Raw genomic sequence first — 27,360 nt, 5'->3', positions numbered from 1 at the left:
TTATATTAATATAATATTATATTAATATAATATTATATTAATATAATATCAATATATCTATCTATATCTATATCTATATCTATATATCTATATATCTATATATATATATATATATTTATACTCGAAGAAGAGACAATTTTAAATGAAAGAAAACATGCTTTCTAATGCAATTTTCAACCTCACTAACAGATATTTTTCCGAGGCACATTTAAAATTGCTAAATAGAGGATTCACCTTCATTCCATCACAAACGGCTAAGATCATTGACACACTGCTTGTTTTAATGTTGTTTCTACGGAAATTAAATCTTAAATTGTTATATAGTGACAAGGATGATGAGGCTATATCCACACTTAGCACACTTGAAACACATAGATTCAGTCCTAAGAAAAGAAGTGTCTTTAATCCAGTTTTGAACAACACACTATCCACTTTCAAAAGTGTTTGTGAGCATAAAGCTAGACACCTTTTACAGCAACCTAATGTATTTAAATGGTATAACCTTTCCAAGGCAGAACAGCTTGCCCTTAAAGAGCTTAGTCAGGACAGAACTTTGCGTATTATGAAAGCTGACAAAGGCACCGGACTAGTTTTAATGGAAACAGAGGACTATATCAACATTATAGAAAACATGCTAGTTGATAATCATTTTTACAAAACTGTGTCCCTAAATGAAGGTAACAAGCATTTTGCAGTAATTGACAGGCTGCTAAAAACACTTGAGAAAAATAACCATCACTAGAAGTGTTTGTATATCTGCAAATAAATAACCTGTGCCTTGGCAAGTTATTTGGCATTCCAAAAATCCACAAAGACCCAGTGAAGCCAACATTCAGATTAATTATTTCAAATAAACGTACCAAGACAGAGAACAATTCAGAATACCTAGACAATGTTTCTAACCCCTTGGTACAGGCCACCAAATTTTACATTAAGGATTCTAGGGACTTTCTTAATGAGCTACATCATTCACAACTGGAATTTTCTGAATGTATACTTGTGACTGTTGACACTGTAGCCCTTTATACTAACATTCCTTACCAAGAGGGTTTACAAGCTGTTGAACTGTTTCTTAGTAAATATGCCAGTTTCAGCACCTGTAGAACTGAAACACTAATCACATTGAGCACAGTAGTTTTAACTAACAACTTTTTCCATTTTAACACCAAGATTTATCAGCAAATAAAAGGTGTGGCTATGGGGTCCAAGACAGCACCGGCTTTTGCCATCCTGGTGTGCAGCGCATGGGAATTAGAGACATTAATCCACCTGCCAGAGTTTGACAAAGTTTATATTTATGATCGTTACATGGATGCTGCGGTAGCACTGTTGCCTCACAGTAAGACGTTGTCCTGTTCGATTCTCAGCTAAAGCGTCTTCTGTGTGGAGACATGCGTGAATGGGCATACCTTCATTGAAGGTTGTGCATCAGAGCTGGCAACTCGGCATGTAAAAATATACTGCCAATCATTAGCGGACCGGAGTTCCACTGTGGCGACCCCTAACCGGGAAAAGCCAAAAGACACAACAACAACATTGATGATGTTTTTTCGTGTGGAAGGGAACTAAAACTGAACTAGATTTGTTCATTAATACACTCTCCAACATTATTCCACACTTAGATTTTGTCACGTCAGGGAATTGCAAAGTAATCAATTTTCTTGACACCAAGATTTCTATAGAGAAAGATGCAGGGTTTCTTAGTTCTAAAGTGTACAGAAAAAATACGCACAGAAACAATTTTTTAGACTTTTGCAGCCAACATAGTTTCTTTATGAAAAAGAACATGCCGCATGGTCAGTTTATTAGACTGTCACGAGTTATCACTGATGACCATACTTTTCTTTTAGAAAGAAAGTTCTTAATACACCTGTTTGTGAAGAGACATTACCCTGAACAACTTGTGCAGGAAGTTTTCACAGAAGTAGTAGCTCACAGGCACATTAAGCATAGATCTATACTCAAATATGGTTTAGTACCTAAAAGACACACTAGATCAAACTGAAAACACTGACAAAAACTACAGTTTTCCTCTTCCTATCAGCAGGGATGCACTAGGCATTAGAAACATTGTGCAGAGAAATTGGAACACCATTAGAGCTAGTAAAGATTTATGCCAAGTTTTAGGGAATAATCCTACCTTTTCTTTCAAAAAAAACCCCCACCACTCTGAAAATGTCTTTTGAAAAAGATAACCCACATTTTTCTGTATTACAAGTACAGAACAGTGACACTAAGGGCATGTTTACTTGCAAAAAATGTGTAGTATGTCAGTACATTTATACTGGCTCTGAGTTCAGGTTTTAACACTGTAACATTACAGTCTATTTTAAAAACAATTTTGATTGCCATTCTAAGTTTTTAGTTTCTGTAGCAGTGTGCAATTCTTGCAAAGCATTTTATGTTGGTAAGATGATCAGAAAGCTTTCTGATGGAGTAAAAGAACATTTGGCAGCTATCAGAAATAAAGATGAAAAAACGCTCAAGGAAGACACAGTTTGTACTGCCCTAAGTTTATTGGTTTCAAATTTCTCATACTGGAACAAGTTAACCAATTTTTTTGGAGATTGTGAGACTTTGTTTGAACTGAAAGAATTGTGATGGCAGTTATTACTTAATGCTGAGACCCCTCCTGGACTCAATGAAAACCTGAATGTTAAATGTGCATTGAGATGGGGAGTCTGACCACTCCCACCTTATACTAATATTTGTTAATGTATAGACAGCTGTACAAAATGTGTAGCTTCTGATTGGTTAATTTTTTTCCTCACTGTGTTCTCAGAAGTTATATGCTGTTGGTGGCCAAGGATGAACACAGGATAGCAGCAGATTTCTTCAGCTCCACCAATTTCATTACACTGACAGGAATTAATTACTTAAAAAATTAATTTTTGAAGTAATTTTCTTTCTAAATATGTTTGTTTTATATAGTTCTTGAACTATATCTAAAAAAGAAAGGAAATTTTAACAATATTCCTGTCAGAAATCACTTTGGAAATTTTCCTGTCAGTTTATCAGTCTGAAATGAGTTCCAGTAAGACAAATTCTCAAGTCTCTGATAACTATAATCCAGCAACTTACTGCTAAGATGGATAAAATGGATACTAAAATAGATACCTTCATAGAAAAAACTACAAAACAAATAGACTTGTTACATATAGACCTGCAACAACAGAAGATCCAGATGACAGGCATAGAAGAAGCTGTGAATGACATGGAAAATAGAATCCAAGAAGAGGAAATCAACATTGAGTTTCTGCTGAAACAAAATACACATTTACAAACAAAGCTGGATGACCTGGAAAATAGATCTAGGTGCAATAACATTAGGATTTTTGGACTGCCAGAAAATATTGAAGGTAACAATATTACTTCTTTTTTAACAACATGGCTCCCTAAAACTTTAGACTTACCAGAAGCATTCTCTTTTGGTATCGTAAGAGTACATAGATCTATAGCTAATACTAACTCTAACAAAACTATCCTAGATCAGTTATAGTTAGATTTCTATCATCTTTTGATAAAGAGATGGTTCTTAAATCTGCTTGGGCTAAAGCTCCTGTTAAGATTAATGAGACAACTGTGCGTTTTGACAATGACTATTCTTCCTTGGTAATAGCTAAAAGAAAAGTTTTTCTGCCACTAATAAGGGAGCTTAAAAAAGCACAGTTTAAAACATACCTTCTGTTTCCTGCCAAGCTAAAAATCTTCCTTCCTGATGGTCCTAAAATTTTTGATGACTTAGACTCTGCTTTACTGTTTATCAAAAAAAATAAGATTTTGGATAAAATAGAGGAAATTGAATGGGCTAGTCCTTCGTTAAAGAGACTGGCAACTGAAACTTCGTGGAAGACTTCAGAGAAGAAGAAGAGACTAAAAAACAAATGATTTGTTCTATTTTATTTTTCTTTTTTTTCTCTCATCATTTTACTTCATTATTAATCTTTTTAAATATAGTTCCTGCATTTCCAGAAAGCCACAAATATTCTGAAAAAGATTTAATCAAAGTTATTTTCTGTGTGCAAAGAAATGTTTTGTTTCATAACCAGTCAAAATATCTGAGGAACTAATAACAAGCTATTATTCAATTTGTTTCTCTTTCTGAAAAAGAGAAGTAAGGTCAGTAATTTGATACATTTTTTTCTCTTTTTTTTCTCCTTTTCTTCTTTTCTTTGTTTAAACAATGACATTCTATTTAGATTATGTAGTGGGTAAAGGGTGGGGGAGGGCAGGGAGAGGAGAGTAATGAAAATATGATAAATGGAATAATAACATATTTATTCCTTGTAAAAAGTTTATATGTTTTTCAAATGCTATTCCTAATTATACTTTCTTGATTATATTGTTTATGCTTGTTTGTAAATAATCTGTCATGCTTTAACTAATAATAATTAGAACTGAATAATAGTAAATAATATGTTTTATTTTTAACTCTATTAATATAAACAGTAAGTAATATTCCATTGTATATACTTCTTATAGCTTTCTCTTACATTTTTTTATTTCTGCTTTACACTCTTTTATTTTCTACTCTCTTTTTCTTTTCTTTATTCTTTCTCTTTATTTTTTTTCATATTAATATATAGAAATGCTTTTGATCATATAGACACAGTAAATAATAAGATTTGCATAAAAATTGAGTTGGGACAAAAATATTGAGTTTTATTACTTATTAATAACTTTGGGCTTAATTTCACTTACATAGAGGCTGTAATAACCTGTAAAATACATTGCGAAGGTTTTGTCATGTTTTGATGCATTTACACTACTAAATGAATGTTTGTCACTAGTTTTTAACAAGTTTCCCGCCAAAATGTTAAGGGAGACAATCTGGGATGTGTGCTACCTCATGAACAGTGTCCTCAAGTTGTTTTAAAAGCTTCAACTCTCAGAATTCTCACAGAGAAGCTGAAAGCAGTCAATTTGACCTTTGACCCAGATATCACACTGACACATCGCAGATTCAGGAAGAACACTCTACCAGGAAGTAGAACTGATGCAGATGCGACTATGTGAAGGAAAATGAACTCTTTAACATTTAAATGTGAGTTATTTTATATAATTACTTAAATATCTATGTTATAATTCATACAATATGTCAGTTATAATGATTTTAAATGATGCAGTTTCTTGTAGTAAGTAAATGTCTTATTTTAGAAGGCATAGAAAATGAAACATTTATTCAAGTGTTTTTGAAAATCTACTTGACTGCAGCATACTAATCTGTGTTAAAACTTATGTTCCAAACATATACATTACTATAACTCATTTAATTCATCTGATTGATAAGCATAAATAACTTTATAACTCTATTCTGGAAGAAATGTCATGTGATATATTTTAAAGCAGTAGTATAGACATACAAAATACAGATGGCTTTTTTTACAATAATGCAAGTGTTTCTGAGAATTTGCATAACTATGCAGTATGATTTATAACAATTTCTATAAATATAATATTTTATTCTATTGACAATAATGAGTATGAGTAAAATGCTCATATACAAGCAATTCAAGGTTTTTTTTGGGAAGCTGTTGACTGCATTTACATGACAGAAAATAGATGCATCTTAATATATGTAATGTCTGAACCATATTAGCCAAAGTTTTTGATTTAAATGAATGTTAGAACTTATTTTTACATACCTTGAATAAATTAATATTTAAATATGCCTTCCATTTTTTTTTTCTTTTTTTTTTTTTCTCTCTCTCTCTCTTTCTTTCACTCTCTCTCCCTCTTTCACGTCTTTTATTTCTCTCTCTCCTCTTGGTCCCTAATATGAAGATTATTTGAATGCTATTTGAATACAAGTGTATTATATTACATAGATGTATATAGTAGTATGAATAGTTTTTAAAAAAAAAAAAGTTTATTTTAGTTTATATGATGTTGTTTTATCAAATGTGTAGTCCTGTCTTGCTAGATAATTGAATTGAAAGCTGTTAATTTAAGTTAAATATAACCAGTATTAACTTGATAAGGTGGTAGCTGAGGTACTGCTGCTTAGGGTAGGGGGTTAACTTGAGTGGTAAATACTACTCTAAGTTGGAGTTTTTAACTCCAGGCTGGATGCAAGGTTTAATCCTTACATTATTTTCACTTATTCATTGTTATATGTATATAGTTTTGACATCCACAATATATTTTGTACACTCATTGTCACTACAAACAAAATTGAATCCTATACAAAATCCCATAAGAGATTCAATAAATACAGCTATATTTAAAGGTACACCTAAAGGAGGAGATGTAACATTACTTATGTTGTTATTTGTTATTTTGATCATAAGATTTTTAAGTTTTAAAAATGCCAAATGACATCTTTAAAAGGAATTTCTTTAAACATTAATGGATTGAATAATCCGTGTAAAAGGGCACGCCTAATGAGATACATTAATTTACATAAGGCCAACTTAGTCTTCCTGCAAGAAACCCATCTCTAGAAAAAAGATATTGATAAACTAGCCACAAACAAATATACAGTATTGGTTAGTTCAGAGCACACTCAGAAAAAAAGAGGAGTGGATATTTTATGGAATAAAAGTATGCCCATTCCTAAAACCATTAAGTCTTATCAGGATGACAAAGGAATGTTTTGTATGGTTACAATACAAATTAATGGGAAGACTTACACTTTAATTAATGTATATTGGATACCTGGAATTGGTATTAATACAGTGAAACATCATCTTGATAAGATCATATCATTCTCTATAGGAGATATTATTTTAGCTGGTGACTTTAATTGTATACTACATGAAAGTGATACTACCACTATAGGAAAAAGAAGAATTACATCTAATGCAAAACATTTAAATGATTTTGCTAATTCTTATCATTTGAATGATATTAATAATCAGATAGATTCAAAATCATTACTATACACCTTTTTTTCTAACAGATACAAAACTTATTCAAAAATAGATAGGGTCTTTATTTCTAATCAGATGGTAACAGATTTAATTAATTCCAAAATCATTTCATGTCCTATATCTGATCATAATTCAATTGTTTTTGAATTCATGATAAAAAATACTCATAATGTTCAGATCAAAAGAATACCAGCATACTTAACTCAACTAAAAGACTATAAAGAATATATACTTTCAGAAGTAAAACATTTTTTAGACATAAATAATACTCCTGAAGTCTCCATTGTCTATGTTTGGGATGTCTTAAAATCATATCTATATGGACAAAGTATCAGATGGTATAATAATAAAAGGAAATCTTGGGATAAGGAATTGTTAGATATTCAAAGTAAATTAGACTCTTATAAACATAATAATAAAGAAAATATTATGGACAAGAAAGTTATTGAAGAAATAAACAAACTAAATGAGAAATACAAAGAAATTTTAACTCATAAAGTTAAAATAACTTTAGAGAAATACAAGTTTTGTCTTATTCAATAAGCCCCAAATACTTACATAGACTTAAAAATAAAACAAAAAGGTTGAATAAACAAAACCATATCAAAGAAATCTTTTCTCTAAGGAAAAAGAAGAATGTTTCTAGTATACCAGAAATACTAGATGAATTTAGAAATCACTTTCACAAAATTAACCATAATAACATTAACATGGAACCTAAAGATAAAATAAAGGAGTTTATAACCACAAACATGAATAAAAACTTAATAAACAACAGATTAAACTATTGGACAAAAGAATTTCATATACAGAGGTTATTACACAAATAAATAAGCTTAAATCAAACAAAGCACCGGGTAATGATGGTATTATACCAGAGATATATAAAATCCTTTCTAAAAGTACATATTCATTAATACATAAGGTTTTAATTTTGGCCCAAACTGAGTTAATAACCCCCCCCCATCTTGGCAATATACATTTATTTCGCCAATTTTAAAACCTAATAAAGATCCAACTAGATGTACTTCATATCGGCCCATCTCATTACTTAATGTTGATTATAAAATGTTTATGAGTATTTTTGCTGATAGATTGAAGACAATCATCCCCGGCATTATAGATATAGATCAGACAGGCTTCATTGTAAATAGAAACACTTTTGATAATATAAGAAGAACTTTAACATTAATTGATTTTGCAAATAGGAAAAAGAAAGATTTAACACTTATTAGTCTTGATATAAGTTCAGCATTTGATTCAGTAAGTTGGGACTATCTGTTTACCTTACTGAAGTGCACAAACTTCTCAGATGCATTTGTAAATCTAATTGAGCATTTATACAAAGGAACATTGGCTTATATTAAGGTAGGAACATATGTTTCACAAAAATACCCATTTTAAAGGTACAAAACAAGGATGTCCACTTTCTCCACTATTATTCACTTTAGTAATGGAGCCTTGGGCTAATTTGATCAGAAACAGTACTGACATAGAGGGTTTTGAAATAGATGAAAATACAACATCCAAAATTCAACTTTTTGCAGATGATGTTCTAATTACATCAGCAGGATCTAATTCTTCTATGCAGTCTCTATTTGATAAAATGATGAATTTTAAAAGTATTTCTGGTTTAATATTCAATGAAGAAAAAACTAAAATACTACCTATATATACATGAAAAAATATCCTCATTAGTGATTTTACTAAATATGTACCCAATTCAGGTCAGATAACTTATTTATGTATAATACTATCTAAAGATATTAAATCTATTATATATAATAATTATAATACCTGTTTTCTTAATATACAAAATCTTTTTAATACCTGGAATAATATGATTTTTACTATGGAGGAGAGACTTACAATTATTAAAATGATAATATTCCCCAAGATTTTATACTTAATACAATCAATAATACTTCCACCTACAAAAATAATTATCAAGAAACTGAATACACTAATGTTACATTTCCTATGGGCACCTAATAGACCTAGGATTGCATTAAAGAAACATACTAATAGCTGGTCTCAAGGGGGTATTTCTTTTCCAGACTTTAATTTATATACTATCTCTTCTATTGTAAAAGTTATTACTTTATTAATAGATCAGTCATATGTCGCAAAATGGAAAGATTATTGGGAGCTAATTAGTATGCACTTCATGAAAATCTCCTTAACACATAAAAATATGATTGTAAATAACTCCATGTTATAGTTACTAAAGGAATTTTGTACTTCACCTATTACACCTAAACATATGGTTTGTTACCTATTAAATATTATTATTAGCTATCGTAACTTTATATTCATGCACCCTAAGTATAGGGAATGGAATTTTATTATATTCCCTATAATGTATACTCAGGGTATGCTTTTGTCATCTACTTCTGAAGGAACTCATTTAGCTATAGATAATGATCTAAAGTACTGGTATCAGTTGATATCTGATAATAAATTTAAAAATCTAGATTTCTTAAAACAAGAATTTGATCTAAGAGAAACTTGCTGGTTAGAGGTTCAGACCTTTAGACAACATCTCATTAATAAAATAGATCTAATGTCTATAACAGTTAAAGAATCTATTCCAACACTGATTGATTACTTGATAATAAATTTACAACATAAAGTTTCTGATAAAGGTAAACTTTCATACATACATAAAATTATCAGACAAGAAACTTTTTACAGTGTAGATACATACTGGAATTATTTCACTTCTATTAATGGGGACCCACCAAATCAACAAGATAAACAATATATATTGGAATCTGCCTATAGAACTACGTCTTCCATTGTCTGGAGACTTTATACATGGAAATTTTTACATAGATCTTTTATACACCTTTGATGATGAATAAAATAAATAATAAAGATAATCTATGTAAGAGATGTAATGTAGAAATTAATGCTGACTGGGCTCATATGTTTTATGACTGTATAAAATTGAAAGAATACTGGAAGTCAATTAATGAATTTTGCAGGCTCTTTTACAGATAATTTCATTATTTCTAAATCTCTTATATTATTCAACACACCTGTACCTCAAAGTGTTAAAAAGGTTAAGCTTCCCTTGTTATGGTCTATTCTAGCAGTGGCTAGGAAAATAATAACCAGAAATTGGATTTCAGATATACCTCCTTCATTCAATGAATTTAAAAATGTTATGAATATAGTATGCCATATGGAAATAAACACAATTAGGTCAAGAACAACTAGAAAAACATCTTATTATATTGTATGGGATAATTTACAAAATTTGTTAAAAAAATCCTAATTTCTATAGCATGGTATTTTAGTTTAAATAATTGATCTGATTGTAGTGGATGTCTTTGTAAATACTTTAGTTGTTTTGTTGAATGTTATAATCATATCTATTTTTAATTACTTGTATAAAATTGTTATGATATTTCTCTTGTATGTTAAAACAATAAACCTGTTTTGAAAAAAAAAGAAGTTATATGCTGTTGTCATGGCTACATTCTCTCTCTCTGTCTCTCTCTCTACTTTGTGCACCTTACTTATACCTGACATTTTTTAAAATGTTGTCAGTTCTGAAGAAGTTCTAGATATCATTAAATAATAAAAGTGCTTAGCATCAGTTTTGCCTTTGAGTGTCTTTCTTTTAGTTTATAAGAAAGTGGTTGTTTTATATATATATATATATATATATATATATATATATATATATATATATATGTATGTATATATATATATATATATATATATATATATATATATATATGTATATATATTTATATTTAATCTATACATACATACATATATATATATATATATATATATATATATATATATATTTAATCTATACATACATATATATATATATATATATATATATATATATATATATATATATATATATTTAAACTATATATATATATATATATATATATATATATATATATATATATATATATATATATATATATATATAAATTTTTTTTTTTATTTTACACATGTATCTGTTGAGAAGCCATGTAAACTCCATGATGGTGCAATATGATTTGTAATCTTGATCTAATATTTCTCCAAATAAGGAGTAAAAGGCATTTATTTTCCACAAATTTAATATGAAAATAATTATAACAACAAAAAATCTTCCACTTGTTTAAGTAGTTATATAAAACAGAAATCAAATTATGTACATACCACACATATGTCCCTTTAGCACTGACCCTGGTCGACAGAAGAGAATCGCATTCTCTGTTTCCAAAGACTTGGTGTCAGCGAACACCATTTCTGACTCAATTTGAAATACTTGTATTGGGTCACGACTAAGAGCCCTTTTCAGCCTGTTTGTAATCTTCTCAAGCGTTCTTAATATCCTCTGCTGGTTTAGGGCTTCTGCAGTGTCATTGCGCCTCCTGGGATATGGTATAGAAGCTACAAGGAAAAAAAAAGACAAATAGTGCACATTTTTCAGCATTCGGTGAGTAATGCACTTCTCAGCAGGTACCTTAGAATAGCTTAGGTAGGAAACAATTAATGGAGTACCTGGTAATTTGATGAAGAACTATAGACATAAATAAGCAATACTTGTAGAAAGGAAGACTTCAGTTATTCAGGCTTAAGTTATTTTCCTGGCACTACAAATGATTACTGTAACCTGATGTCAGACCATTCCAGGTGTCTTTATGTAAGTGTCTAAGAGCTGTGCAAATCCCTTTACTTACTGCTACTACTACATATTGCAAGTCATTAATGCAAGCTGTCACTGCAAGCTGATATACAGCGAACAAAGAATTTGACTCCATTCCATGACAAACAGCAGTAGGCAATGGCATTTTCAAATTTCTCATTTCAGGTAAACAGATTAGCATGCAATGCATGATTTAATAAAAGTAAATGTAAATTAGGTTTGAAATCTCAAACTTTATATTTCTTAACAGATTTTGAAAACATATTTCTAAATGTAACAATGTGGTTCAGTTACACGAAAGTGTAGTTTACATGCCAAAGGAAAAAAAAAAAAAAACATGCAGGTATGCATATCAGCCAGCCAGGCTTTACACAATGCATTTACTACTTTTTCACAAAGGTTATTGTTAAGTTAATTTTCTCTAAGGAATGAAATACAAGACACAATGAGTCTAATATAAATGTACGGTTGTATGAGATATGAATCATTGCCCAACAATATAGATGCTTACCACTATGTGGTGATATTCTTAGTAACTGGTGCTGCCAGCAATGCCCAGACTTCCGCAACAGAGAGCCAAATTAGTTATTTAATTTCCTTTGTTAATGATGTTACCTGAATTCTCAGAAAGACATCAGTCATGCAGAACTACATGCTCTGACATTTATTTTTACACAAAGGGAACATCCCAAAGAAGGTACGGCTTGGTGATTACTGTCAATATCAGCAGATGTTCATTTCATTCTTTTCTTTACAGGAAGCGCAATGTGATCAATAAAACAAGCTAGACTGCATTACTGGTTCAGTTTTTCCCTCTCTCATTTGATCATCACATTTCCACCACAGACAGCAAGGCCTTCTTTCTAGCCTAGTTAATCTTTTATAGCCTAAGGGTTCATCCTATCTCTTTACTCCTCCCTTCAGACCCATCACTGAATGCAATGCTCCTTTTGGTATATGTACAAATCTAATTTAATTGGAATGACCCCAAATATTTCTGACCAAGAAAATTAAAAGCATTAAATAATTCAACTATCCTGATAGATTAGCATGACGCTTCTTGTACACAGAAATCTATCAGCTACTCTGAGGAAACCTCTGTCTTTCTTTGCAAGTCAAGAAAGACCCTCCTATTACTTCACAGATCCATTGGCTCTGTCAGTATAAGCACTAGAGACCTAAATGAATGCCATCAAATAAACAAATCTCTATAGGGTGACATGGTCTTTACTCAATACATTCCCAGTCCATGGAATAAACTAACACTATAAGTAAAAAAAGTACCACTATGGCTAACTTTAAGGCCAGTCTTAATATCTGGATGGGTTGACAAACTCACACTGTGGTTATCATGTCTAGCCCTGCTTGATATGAGAAGAGAGCACCATTAAGTGCTTGAAAAGTGTGGTAAGAAATTCTAAGTGTGTCTGCTTAAAGATGATAGGGTTAGGCATCTTATTGTAGTCATGACAGCTGCCCTAGTACTGCTCCAATGTCACTATAGCAGCAATCTACAGGAAGCTGTTGGGTGAAACTGTAATTCTACGTTCACATACATTGGTACAACCCATCCAGAGTATCTCCATGTTATCAGACCTCAGAGCCAGGCAGCTTGCAAGTAGAATGCCTCCAGAAATGCCTTTATTCATATACCTGGAGAACAACTTTAGGTCCATATGCAGCTACATTACTTGGGTCAGACAATGCTACTACTCATCCCTACTAAAGAGTGACAAAATGGCAAGTTTTCTCTCCCAGGATCAACCCACCGTGCTGTTATGCTACAATACCAGAGTTAAACCAAATCATTGAAGAAGGAACAAGAGATGCAGTGCTAAAAGTACAACTTCTGCTGGACATAGTTACAATGTCAGCCCATCTCTGCACAAAGATTTAACCACGGATGACCATTGAAGCAGCTCTCTGACAGCCTGAAATCAAAACCAGTCGCACTTCACCCTTGCACTGAAACACTCAACTAATATACAAAAAAGAAATATTCCTGAAAAAAAAAACTGATGCAAAGAAGCAAGAAAACATATGACACAGAGGAAGAAGGGACTGGTGGAGAGAGATTTAGAAATTCAGGAAAATACTGAAAATCATCCATTATTATGGTGAGTATCTAATACACACTGTACTGTATTTTTCTCTTGTTCTCATAGTCAACATGACTGGTGTGTTAAAACACTATACACTAATATCAGTCTCAACACCTTTAAAAAAATAAACTGCAATTTGTATAGGATATATGTCAATTCTAAAACTCGTTGTTACATTTTTAGGGATTTTTGCAGGGGGGTTTCACCCTTGCACCCCTAGCATGGCACACTCCTACATATGTATACCACCTCTGAGGTCACTGTATCTCAAAATACCTCAAAAATAGGTGGAATATTTTGAGATACCATTTTGTTAAGACTTAATATATAAATATATATTTCCACAATAGGCAAAGGGCTCTATGACACCTCACCCACTGTTCTCTCTCACACACACACACACACACACACACACACACACACACACACACACACACACACACACACACACACACACACACACACACACACACACACACTCCATAGCAATACTACCTTAGCACTGCTTTTAACATGCACACTGTTTCACACTACTTCTGCCATGATAGATCACTGACAACTGTTTGAAAGTGATAAAAAACAGGTAAATTAGTTTTACCCACAGATGAGCTCTGTGCCCACAAATTGCATTGACTTTACTGTGTATACCTTCAATGTCTGATAAAATTCACAATAACGAAACATTCCACTGTCCTTAAAACAAATGCATACTAGTCTTGCAAAGCCAGATCAATTACTCTTAAAAATATATGAATGAGAAGAAGATCAATTATTTTATCCAAAGACAGCTATCACACCCTGTCAACAATGAAAACTGAAACACTAGGTGTTTACTTCAGAAGAATACCTTTAAAGCCACGTAATAAAAGGATGTTATTGTGAAAAACTGAAAGGCTGCCAGCCCAGCTAGATAATATTTTGTAGCTAATTCTATGTCATTTTAAATATTAATATAATCCACAGGCTGTTTTACAAATGTAAGAAAATTAAATGTAAGAAAAACTCTGTTATATGATCTGAACTTCAAAAATTTAACCACAGTTCACCCGGCTGGAAGAAAGTTGATAAAGTAAAGCATTTTATGACTGTTTGGTTTGAAAGCTCAGAGACAGGATGTCTAAGAAATGTAAATTTAGAGTTTCTGCTAGTCTGGGAAACAGAGAAGTGTCAAGAATGATGTACTCTAAAATGAATCAGCAGTGATGTATTATCAATTTAAGAGATCTCAGAGAGAAAGAGATAGCATTTTTTGCATTTGTCTTCAAAACTGACAACATCACCAGCACTTGCTTTGCTCTATATGTAAGTAGGATCTTAGACTTTAGTATTTCTCTTCAAAATATATAGAAAATAGTAAGATTAGGCTACCTGTTTTCTATATTTATGTCAGAATATCCCACGGTATTGTTTTAAAATTCTTGTATCTGAACTCTTGACTAGCACTGTGTTGAATGGAGGAGATTTGTCTTGTGTTTTTATTATTTATTATTAAATATTTTTAAGCCTTTCAAATGAGCTGTTTTGTGTAGAGATAATTTAAGCTCTAGAGTACTTGCATGTATTTAGTGATATTGTACAAGCCACTCCAATAGCCTTAAAAGTTCTGGTCACACTTACTAATTGGATGACAGTATTATTACATAGCGAAATTGTCCATCCTTTGGGAAGGGCCTTATAGTAGCTGATAAGTAGGGGTTTTGGTAGCAGTGGATTACTACCTTATAGCCTTGGCATAAAGGGCATACCTAGTGAACCTGTGCCCGTCTTCCCCAGGAGTGTCTGTATGTTTGTATATAAATAGTATCTAAAAATGTGTGTGTGTGTGTGTGTGTGTGTGTGTGTGTGTGTGTGTGTGTGTGTGTGTGTGTGTGTGTGTGTGTGTGTGTGTGTGTGTGTGTGTGTGTGTGTGTGTGTGTGTGTGTGTGTGTGTGTGTGTGTGTGTGTGTGTGCATGTGTGTGTGTGTGTGTGTGTGTGTGTGTGTGTGTGTGTGTGTGTGTGTGTGTGTGTGTGTGTGTGTGTGTATGTGTATGTCTGTGTGTGTCAGCTACTTGGGCAGGGACACAAAGCATTCGTTGGACAGAGGGAGTGCTGGTACAGCTTGGCTTGGAACCCTAACTAAGGACTCCACTCTATAGCTGTGCCAGTGAGGAGTCTTATTGGGGATCTGGAAAGAAAGGGAGAAACCAGCCTCAGACTGACTGTGATCTCTGTGTGCTCTTAAGGGAAATTGTACTTTACTGTATGCATACTTATTATCTTTCCTAATGTGCATGCCCCTCACGGGTGTTATGGTGAGGATTGAGGCTCCTTGATTACTGGCCAGTGCATGGGCATCACACTTATCTTTCAATTTCAGTCAACAGGAGACAGAATGTCTGTACTACAGAAGGTTTTTGTATTGTCTTTAAATTTGGAGGAATGTAAATTATTTTACGACTTCCACCATTTGCCAAAAGATCTGAGGTCTATGTATTTTCACAGGGAGATGCTAAATGCTACAAGCTGCATCACGGGGGGTTTTCACCTGGGATAGTCAGATGACAAGAAGTGATATGATGCTTCAAGCTATCCCAGCAGTAATATTTGGGATATTAATTGAAGAACTCTCTGAAAGAGAGATAGCATTCTGAACTTGTCTTTCACCTGACGACATCAGCTGGAAAACCCATTCACCATATCTGCCTTGCCTTGCTCTGTAAGTAAATTAACTACAATACAGACATTTATATTAGATACAGTCAGGAATATAGTGAAGTATAGCTTAGATGTTTTCTTATTTACTTCAGACTGTCCTGTAATGTTGTTTAAATATTTCCTGTGATTTTGAACTCTGGTGTAACTGTGATTATTTAATGAGCATTTTCTTATTCTTTTATTATTTATTATTAAATATATATCAACCCTTCATTGTGGCTGATATTTGTGAGACATATTTAAGTTCTGAGAGTACTTGCATATTTATTTGGTGACACTGTGGGCCCCTCCTAATAGCCTTGCTCTTGGTCAAACTACCACTTGGATTAATATTAATATTACACAGTAAGATTGGACACCCTTTGTTAAGGGCCTTAAAGTAGCTGCCAAGGAGTGGATGGTGGCAGTAAAAACTATCTTATAGTCTGAGCAGTAAAGAGGCATAGCTAATACACCTGTGCCAGCCTTTCCCAGGTGTGTGGGTGTGTTTGTATATAGCTCAAATCTCAAAGAGAGTGTGTGTGTGTGTGTGTGTGTGTGTGTGTGTGTGTGTGTGTGTGTGTGTGTGTGTGTGTGTGTGTGTGTGTGTGTGTGCGTGCGTGCGTGCGTGTGTGTGTGTGTGTGTGTGTGTGTGTGTGTGTGTGTGTGTGTGTTTCAGCTACTTGGGCAGGGGCATGAAGCACAGGTTGAACAGACAGGGTGCTGGAGGTCTTGGCTTGGCCACTCAGCTGAGATCTCAACTCTATAGCTGTGTCAGTGGGAAGTCTTATTGGGATCTGGAGAAAGAGGGAGAAACCAGCCCCAGACTGACTTTGGTCCCTGTGTGCTCTTAAGAGAAATTGCACTTGATGCAGAGAGCTGCACCTAGAAATACTGTGTGTGTACCTTGTCATCCTCCCAGTGTACTTCCCCCACTGGTTCCAGCAGTGAGGATTGAGGCTCCTTGATTACTGGGTCATTGTTGGGGCATCACACACCCACCTAGCCATTGTAGCTACTCTGTGAAACAAATTGATTGCCATGTAATACATTTCAACTTTGCTTCACAGAAGCAGTTGCCACACATTAAAGTATTCCAAGTTGCTAAACAGAAATTGCATTAATCACACAAAGCCAGAACAATAAGCAAAAAGTTTTTTTCCACAGAAAACCCCAGCAAAACAAACTAATTTGTCTGTGTACATTTCCACCCTCTGATAAATTAAAAAATAATAATTCTCTCAACTTCCTAGTAAAACAATCAGGGGCAAAGTCGAAATCTGTGGAAGCAAATGCCCAAAATCTGGGGCAGATTGGAAATGTTGTCCTTACATTCTTAGAGAGATGACAGAATAACAAAGTTGCATAGCAAGTAGTTTTTTTAAGGCTATGAAGACAGAAGCTCAAGTATTTGTCATTTATTGACTGCAGCCCCCCTACACTTAACCAGAAAACTGCATATTTTACAAAAAACAAACCAGAACTAGACACAAACTAGAAGACACACACAGCTCTCAACTTACATGTTTTAGAATTAGTGACAAAGACAAAAATATGGGGAAGGCCCAAAATCAAGGATGTTTTTTAATATTACTCTAATCCACTTAAAATGGAATAAAATGTTTTACAACAGCATGCATTTTCTGAACAAGAGGTGCAAAACTCTAACATCTGGTATTACCCACTGACTGCACTCCTTAGTGATTTCCCAGAAAAAAATCAAAACGTTTATGAGGGGCAGAACAGTAGAGCAATAGGCTCTGCATCAGCACGCATTTTCTGAACAATATGAAGAGCAAAACTCTTAAAATCTGGCATTATTGACTATCTGGCTCTCTGTAATCCTCAGTAATTTGTCAGAAGACATTATGGATTTTATGAGGGACTAGACAAAACAGCATTAGGAATTTTTATCAGTATGAATCTTCTGAACGATTAAAGCATGAAACTATAATGTCTGGCATTCTTGACTGACTGCAGTCCTTAGTAATTTATCAGAAAAATCAAGGGATCTATGAGGGACAGATAAAAGTATAGCTAAACAATTGTTATTCTGCAACATTAGAGACAGCTAAGCGGAACAGGGACATTCTGTGAAATCAGTGATCATTAGCAGTGGACACATTTGCAGGCCAAATAGAGTACCTACCTGGAATGTACATTGTTTGCCCTGCAAATATTTCCAAAATGTCTATCTGCCTGCTTGCCAGGACTAATAAAAAAAACTGCAGCTACTACACTAGTTCACATTGACTACCCATCTCTCCACACCATTTAATATGGACAAGTGCTGACAAGGAGTAAACAGTCTGCACCTCCAGTAGATGATGATACTCAGGGATGCCTTTCTACCCTTTATGTACTTATTTATTACTACATCTCTATACTTATAAAAAGAAAATAAAAACAACTTAATATATACAAAAAGGTAGACAGGTGCACCTAGATGAGTAGTATCCTAGGCAGGCACAATGTTTGCCTATGCATAAGCTCAGCCATGCTTGCAGTTCCACAGTTTCAATCATCACAGTTATAGTCCATGAACATTCAGCAGGCACCATTGTTAGAGTTTAAACTGCAGTCTGTTGTTACTCCTTGATCTTATTATTGTTTACTTTTTTATGATTTGACCTCTTATTTATCCCTTTTTCACACTTTTTCATTTGACCATCATCTGCTAACTGATACTCCGATTTCTGCTAAATTATGTTTTACTGGTACTAATAAATATTTCCTTAGATACAATCATTTGCTCCAACACATTTATGACAAAGTACTCTGTAGAGAATTTGTAAAATCTCCAACTCTTTACACTTTCAAAAATGTTCCCTGGTTCTTCTCTCTCACTATTCAATCACATCTCCACAAAGTGATATCTACCTGAAGAAAAGCATCTTGAAGTCCACTTGGGGTATAAAAATACCTATGCAAAATCTTACTTACAAAAATCCTAAAACTTCTGTACTTTGTTGTATACCTGGGAGTCACAGATGACTCCTCACTGCTCCTATGTACAATGCCTTTCCAATCATTTTTAACTTCTTCTAAATTGATTCTTATAGTTGTCAGACTATATTTTATATACCCTGCTAACTATCACTTTTTAACAGCAGATTCTGTTCAAGACACAGCTAAAAACTCAAACGAAGCTGGTCTCTCACTAAACATTTTTTTATACCTCTCTCTTTGCCTATACTCCATTATCAACCCTGGATATGAAAGGCAGTCTCTAACCTGCAGTCCAGACTTCAACTTGGCCTGATTCTGCTCTATTATCTTTTCATCCATAGTTATTTGCTTCCAAAACAATGGTTCCTTTACTAATTTTATCCAATAAATTCCAGTCCCCTTGCTTATTTTTGTTGTCCCTACTTGCAGTCATCCCTACTGGTAAAATCTCATTTGTACATTTCCATGTTGTCTTAGGTTTTTCAATACTTCTGTTACTTTATACATTCTGTGTGGTTGTTGTTATTCTCATTAAGGGCCTACATCCAAAAATCCTGCTGTCTCCTTATTTTTGAACTCTGCCCTTTTCATCAACATTCCTTTCCACTTTGATATGTAATGTTCGATTGATTTTTGGTATAGGAGCTTTAACTGCATATCTCTAAAGTGTGCCCTTCCATATAAATTTTTCAACTCTTTATTTTGATCCACAACTTCTTCTCTGGTTGACAAAAATATGACTGATATGTATATAAAACTAGAGAGTTTAGAAACATTATCCATATAAAGGAGATGGAGCATCAGCTGAAGCTGAAAGCTGACAGACTACTTAGTTTCAATGAAAATGTTAATATAAATTGGAATTTAAAATTGAAATTATTGTCTGGATTCACATCCTCATTTCATTACAGAATGTTTTGCATTCAAATATCTACACTGTATTAATTATATTTTTTGGATGGTATTCAAATGTTTGTCAGTATTTTGAATAGCTGATTTGTCATATGATTTAACATCATAAATTCATGAGATTTGATAGGCATGCTTTTATCTGATGAGGTCTATAAGAATTTGAAAGAAATTGCTAATAAAGTTATTTGTTCTTCGTAAAGAATTTTATTTTATCTTAGTACTGTTGCTGTTTTTCCTCTGTTCCTTGTCATTTTTTTTACTTATTCCATGTAAAATTTGCTCTTTTTCCCTCCCAAATAAATTCCTTGAAATCTTTATTAGTCCACAACTTTTCTAGCAGTTGATAAAGATATGCCTGACCTTATATAAAACTATATGGGCTAGAAATATTTTATCTGCTTGCATCTTACTAATCATATCCATAATCAAGACCATTTAGTTTACAAATTTTTGTATTATCTTTTGTTTAGTGTCTTCCCACATAACCATAGCTGCCATAACAGTATCCCTTTTAATTAATACACATTCTTTCTTAGACCCATGCATATAGGTATTGCTGAACCAATTCATGTGCGGGTACATAGTTTACTGTTACAGCCTTGGTTTAATTTTATCTTGAAAGACCTGAATCTGTCTCATACCATTCCACACTGAAATATTCTTTTCTGGATTTATCAAGAACAAAATAATATCATCTATGATAATGTCAACTTTTATTGATTTACTATACCAATTTTATCATTGAATTTGTGAGTCCCTTATTTTCCTTGCAAATGGGTCTATGTAAATAACAAAGTGGAAAGAGGACACTCCTACCTGGTTCTTTTGTTCAAGCACAGGTTTTCAGAGAGGAACTCTTCCACCTTAATTCTTTTCGCTGACCCATCATATATTCTCCTAATTAGTCCTCTGATTGTATCAGGGAGCACAAATGCTACAACTGCCCTACCATACAATACAAGCTGACTATCAAATGCCTTCTCTGCATCAATGCACACACACAGTAGCAGCATTTCCTTTTACTTTGATTCTGTCTGGATCATCATTGTTCTGCTTGTCTAGTCAAATGTTTGTCTCCCTTTTACAAAACCACACTGATCCATATTTATCAACTTTAGCAATGCCTTTGCCATTGTATAGACATAAATACTTTATAATCATGGTTTCAAATTTAAGTCGGCATACATGAAGCTGGGGTTGGTGGGGGGGCTTTGTTCATTTTGAGTAATAGAGCCACAGCAGTTTTCTTTCCCGGTGCTGGTACTGTTTTTCCTTTTAAAATATTGTCAACAAACATCTCCCTGATATTTCTCACTTTCTTCACTTCTAGTTTCTAAACTTTAAGAGGAATACAATCTGTTCCTGGAGACTTCACTGTTGCTTGATTATACAATACCATTTTTATATAATCCCTCTCTGTCTATTATTCTTCAGACCTCATATTCCTCTAACCTTGGCATAGTTAACTTTATTGTAAATATTTTCATTTGAGCCTTTTCTTGGTTTCCTCATCTCTCTGCATTATACAACATTTTAAAATAATTTCTAAATGATCTGTAATAATTCTATAGTTCTGTGGTTAGTTTTCTTATCACATGCTCCCTTTGTTTGCAATACCCCTTTCTACATTCTGTTGCCTGAGTTGTTGTTCTAAGAGTTTTGGTGCTCTGGAGTTGTTATCAAAACTGCTTGCTTAGGAGCAACCTTTATAAACTCATGCACATTTTCTAAATACTCTATTTTTCCCTTTAGTACTCATCAATTGTTCCTATTCTTGCTCTCCGGAATTCCCCTTGTTGTATAATACTTAAACTTAAGATACCCCCTTTAAATAATATTTCTTTGCTTTTATATATATTTGATGCTGACCTTACTTTAAGCTTCATTTTCATTTTATCCCCGCTGAAGAAATGTCTGTCTTCCTTAATTTCCACTGCCCCTTCCTTATACTCCTCTCTTTTTAACAACTATGTAGGAAGCTTCAATGTCTCATATTTACTTCACTGTCTGCATCTTCTTGTTAGTCCTTATTGCCACATGCTCTGAACTAGTAATTGGATGTGTTTCAGAGCTTTCAAGTAAATATCTATCCTTCTTTGAAATGAACATTCTATCCAGTCCAGCCCTGATGAGTTCTTGCTAGAGGATTCATGTCTTCCACGCCAAATATTCTCGGGTCTATAGTATAACGATGAACAATCAGATGATCAGACGTTGCTATATCGACCCCTAAATCTTGAAAACGCAAAACAGCAAACAACCAGAACAGAGATTTTTTTTTCCCAGGGGAAAAAAATCACTGCCCCCCCCAAAAAAAACACTAAACACTAAATGAAGTGGGGGACTTCACCCCCCACACCACCCCACATGTGGGGTTGTGCCCCCCACACACCCCCTACTTAAATATACTGACTCTGAAATCGCACTACAGTGGAGAAAATGGCACAACCCGGATAGCCGGCCCAGCAATTTCTTTCCCTAGGAAAAATTTTGCTGTTCCGGTCATTCGCTATTTTGTCGGTTCAACATTTAGTGTTCGAACTAACAGTGTTCGATCATCTGATCGTTTGCTAACCCGTATTCTCATATATTTATTCAGAAACATCCTCTATTTTGTTGTATTTCCCTTCTAGGTCTCCTCATACATCCTCAGTATTGCAAATCAGGTTCAGTCCCTAACTACAAATAACATCCCTACAACAAATTAGTTATTTTTCTCAGAATTCTCTTAAGCTTCATAACAGTAGTTTTTTGTGGAAAGTAAATACTTGCAAATATAATCCTCCCTGCCAATAATCTGATATTAATACAAATCTACAATTTTTACCTTTAATTTCTTCTTCTGTCATTAGTGAAGCCCCTTTCACTATCAGTATCTTTACCCACTTTTTTCATCTGTCTCTAATAGTGTGATAAATATTCATTCTGAATTTCTTTCTTTGCTTCTAACTTGCAACTCACATATACACATTAATGTTTAGCAAGCTAATGTTGCATGCAGTTACTGCTTCTCATGTTCGTTTGAATCCAAGTCACATTTTCACAGATTTGTTGCTTCAATAAAATAGTCTAGAAACAAGAAACTAGATACATTTTTGAGCACCAACATCTTTCAACTGACAACAAATGCAAAACTATATACACTTTCCAAAAAGGGAAGTTACCATTCCATGTAGAGACATTTTTCCCAAATATATAGCTGCACCCACAGGCTTTGACTATTCTAAAGCTAGGTTTAATTATACTGGGAGCACATTCTACAGTCTTTGTAAAATCTTGCATAAATATAGTCTATCCTTGTCCTATCTCTATTACCCCCAGTTGTGAAAACTAACTTGTATGTGCTTCTATACTTAAGAAAAAGTGCAATGGCTTCCCTTAAATGCATAAACTTAGTTGTACACTGTTATATTTAACATTAAATGAATTGCTAAATGCTGCTATGGATGCATATTGTTGCATTGTGTTCTCTTCCATCAATATCAAAATTTTCACTGAACTGCTTGCTTGTTTCCCTTTAAATGCTTGTTACAATGTTTCTAATACAATGCCTCAAGGTTCATAAGTCAGTCATTTACTGATTAATTTCCTGCACCTGTAGAAGCAATGTCTCTGACTGCAGATATTTGTTAATGGAGAAAAAAGCTAACAACTTTATATATGCCAGAAATAGTTCTTCTTAAATATTAGAAAGCTATTTTTTTCATGGTTTCTATTTTGTAGCTTGTTTGCTTAAAAATATAAAATATTTACTTGTTAATTGCTTAAACTAAGAAAATTAGTCTGTACTTCCATCTATATAAAAACAAGAGAAATTATTATATTTTTATACCCATATAATATAAACAATACACTTTGACATCCCCAGCAGCCCAAACTCACAACAGTATATTGCTTACCCAGATACTACTGGATAAACCCCAGAAACATTACAGTCAGGAAAAAGTGTTTTCATTACTATCAGCATAAAAAGCAGTCACTGGTAAGATCATTCCTTAGATGAGAAAAGGCCTACAGTGAAATTTATGATACATACGTTCGATTTTTAAACCAAGTTTAATTAATGGAAAAGGTTCCCCAACATCCTCCAATTGGAGTATAGATTCTGAATGATAGTAATAATAAAATGAAAAACACCAATGTCTGCACATTAGAAGCAATAATTTAGTTATTTAATTTTGGGATGGATCTTTTTCTTCCCTCTGTATTACCCTATAGCTCCCTAACCGGTTTTCCATGGCTATCATCTATAAGCCTCCTCATACCTCTCACACTCTGTCCATTAGAGCTGGGGTCAGCGTAAAATCTAAAGGAATCCTAGGGGTCAGTCACCTGAGCAGCTAATTAAACCTGGGTCAGCTGAAACATACTCAGAGCTTTATCCTTCTATGTCTCACAACTCAGCATCAGCTCATATCACCCTAGCTGATGCTTTCCAAGGAGCCAAACACATAAACACAACAAAATCACCTACGTGATTGTAAAGTAAAAGTTTATTGTAAATTATCTTTTAAATTGATATTTGTATTTCAGACCTTGTACTGTTATTGTTTTTATTGCTGTTTCTGTTGCATTAATGCTATTTAAAGTGTAATAAGATGTAATTGCTTAATAAAGTATAAAATGCATATTGATAATAATACTAATAAAAAATTAAAAACAATTATACAAAAAAAGTACTTCGAAGTTAGCTCATAATTCATCTTATATGGTTTTACTGTTTTACATTTTTGTAAAAAGATGCTCCTTTTCTACTACAGTCTTTATGTATTCTAATCCCTTCCTTTAGTCAAAACAGAGCTATACTACAACTGTATCTTGAAATGCAGTATAGTATCATGTGTAGAATAGCATAATACGAACTGCTAATGGATTCTCAGGTCTAACATTTTTAATATATCTGATATGCTGCTGTAGTCTGATTTTATATTTCCTAATCTCTTCTCCAATATAAACTAGGCCATAAGAGTATGTTAAAGCTTAAACAACAAAACCATTGTTAAAACTAAGTATATTAAATGCCACTATTTTTCTCCCTACTTAATAGAGTACAAATTGAACACTATTCATTCAGCGAGTAAGTATATCAATGATCAGGTCTATGTCATTTCCGTAAATTCTTCTTTTATTGAATCCCAAACAATCAAACCCATTGTAAACTCTTTTGTCTAAAACACATTCTATAGAAACCTTGTCCATACAAAATATGCCCCTGCACCCCATGCAACCTTCACACCCCTTTACTTGCATATGCTAACCCTGTGGTCGCATAACTGTGGAGAAAAGAAAAACAAAATACCACGCACAGTGAACCAGTACTGGAGAGAAAACACAAACATCTGCAGATCTGGGGGTACAACATGATGCTTCCCATCTTAATCCACAACTATTTTTCTAGACTTACTTCTGTAATAATGCCTATGATAAGAAATGACACCACTAAACATTTTCCATACACTTCTGCACTTTTCTGTGAAATGAGTTTTTAGTCAAATGAGTTTTCAGTGAAATGAGTTTTCAATCAAATGGGTTCAACCACTTGGGATTCAATAAAATGACAGTCTCCAATGACCATGTAGTCTGCAATTATATTGGATATCCATATTACAACACTGCCCAACTTAAACATAATATATGGGAAGCAGCAGTTTATGTTGAAGAGGGGAGGTGTTAGAATAGGGATATCTAATGTGACTGTGGACATAATCACTGATATACTTATCCTTACTCCATGAAATAATACAGACTTTTTTCAATAAATCTCTCTCTTAACACATAACAGTATTATCAATCATAGAAATAAATGCCTGTAACTATATGTTATATCAAGTGACTAAAAAACATCTTCCTTTTTATATGTACTACTAATCTCCATTCCCTCTATTTGAAATTTCTGCCCTTTTTTTGAATACAGAGAAGTGTGAGGGTAGAAATTAGTGCAACAAACAAAAATGTTCACCAGCTTGTGCTTTATATATAGTTTAGTACATGTTTTCCCAGTAAAGTCATTACAGAATGTAATGTCAAAAAAATGTATCTTATTAGTCATATAATACAAAAATCTGAAGCCAAACTTGATAATTAACACAGCAATAAAGTAACTAATACAACATAATACTTGGTAATGCCACAGCTTTTAGAATCTTGAAAGTGGTTACATTAGTGCTCGTGAAAGCCAACTCACCAGATCATCCTTATTAATAACAGCTTTATTATTTTCCATCAAACCTGAGTTAGTAGAAGGGTTGAATCAAATTGATTGAAAGATGCACCAGAAAAAAATGCTAATAAAATCACTCTAAGCACTCTGTTTTGAAGTGTGCAAGTCTCCTGTACCCTCTATGTGCTGGTCTTTGTGCCTCTCATATCTTTTACTTATACCCAACAGCATCAGGAAAAAGAGAAAACATCAAGTAATCATGAAATTTATACATAAAAATATCCTGCAAACTGAAAGATGTCAGTGTCTGTGCACCTCCCAACACATCCTCTATCAACTGCACTGGTTGCTTTTGGCAAGGGAAATTTCTCACCTTGTAACTCTAAAATTTAGGTGTATCAGTGGCTAGTGTATATCAGTGTCTGGTGTAGAAACCTATAAAGTTAGAAAGAATAGTCTCTTAGTCCGATAAAATTACTCATTTATGGAGTAAGCCACTCATGCTTTGGGGATGTCCAAAGCTATGAAAAATTAGGTGGGTGGGCAGACCTCCACCAGCAGCTGATTCTCATCTGTGATGAGTTATACCTTAACAGTGATCTTTATGACAAACATCAATGAATCTAGTTATGCCTCACATTATTTATTATTCTTGTGTTTCAAAAACTGTTCCCACTACTACAGCTGTTGCAGTGTATGTCAAGGGCACCAAACAAAACTCCTAGGGTTTTTATTTGTAAATGTTCTGATGCTCTTCCTCTACCACTGGTATTTTTGTTCATTTAAATGGAGTATAGTCCCACTAGAATAGAAGACAGCTATTGCTGACCTCTTCTTTAAAAATGTCAACAACAGACTTGTTAGCTTGACTAATACTGCCTGTAAAGGTAGGTAGCACTTCTCTGGTTATTGACTAATACCATCTCTAACATTAAAAAGGTGGTTCTGGCTAAGTTGAGAGAGAATTATATTGGGAATGTAGCCATCTTAATACTTATTAGTACAGTGTTACCAATGGAAGAATAAAC

At 33.4% G+C, this 27,360-nt stretch overlaps 1 protein-coding gene across 3 annotated transcripts in view; it reads right to left on the bottom strand.

Moving 5' to 3' along the window:
• The window catches only part of SVEP1 (sushi, von Willebrand factor type A, EGF and pentraxin domain containing 1), a 2,252,988-nt gene that overhangs the window by 1,246,611 nt on the left and 979,017 nt on the right, over positions 1 to 27,360 (bottom strand). For all 3 annotated transcript variants that reach the window (XM_044061036.1, XM_044061037.1, XM_044061038.1), the window contains exon 16: positions 11,046 to 11,279. In XM_044061036.1, the coding sequence (XP_043916971.1) occupies positions 11,046 to 11,279 (234 nt within the window). The remainder of the gene's footprint in view (positions 1 to 11,045; positions 11,280 to 27,360) is intronic.

Source organism: Protopterus annectens, chromosome 2.part0 (genome assembly GCF_019279795.1).
Source record: "Protopterus annectens isolate FY-2018-M chromosome 2.part0, PAN1.0, whole genome shotgun sequence".
Taxonomy (NCBI): Eukaryota; Metazoa; Chordata; order Ceratodontiformes; family Protopteridae; genus Protopterus; species Protopterus annectens.
The sequence above is the reverse complement of the archived record's forward strand: the minus strand, read 5'-3'. Positions and strand labels throughout refer to the sequence as shown.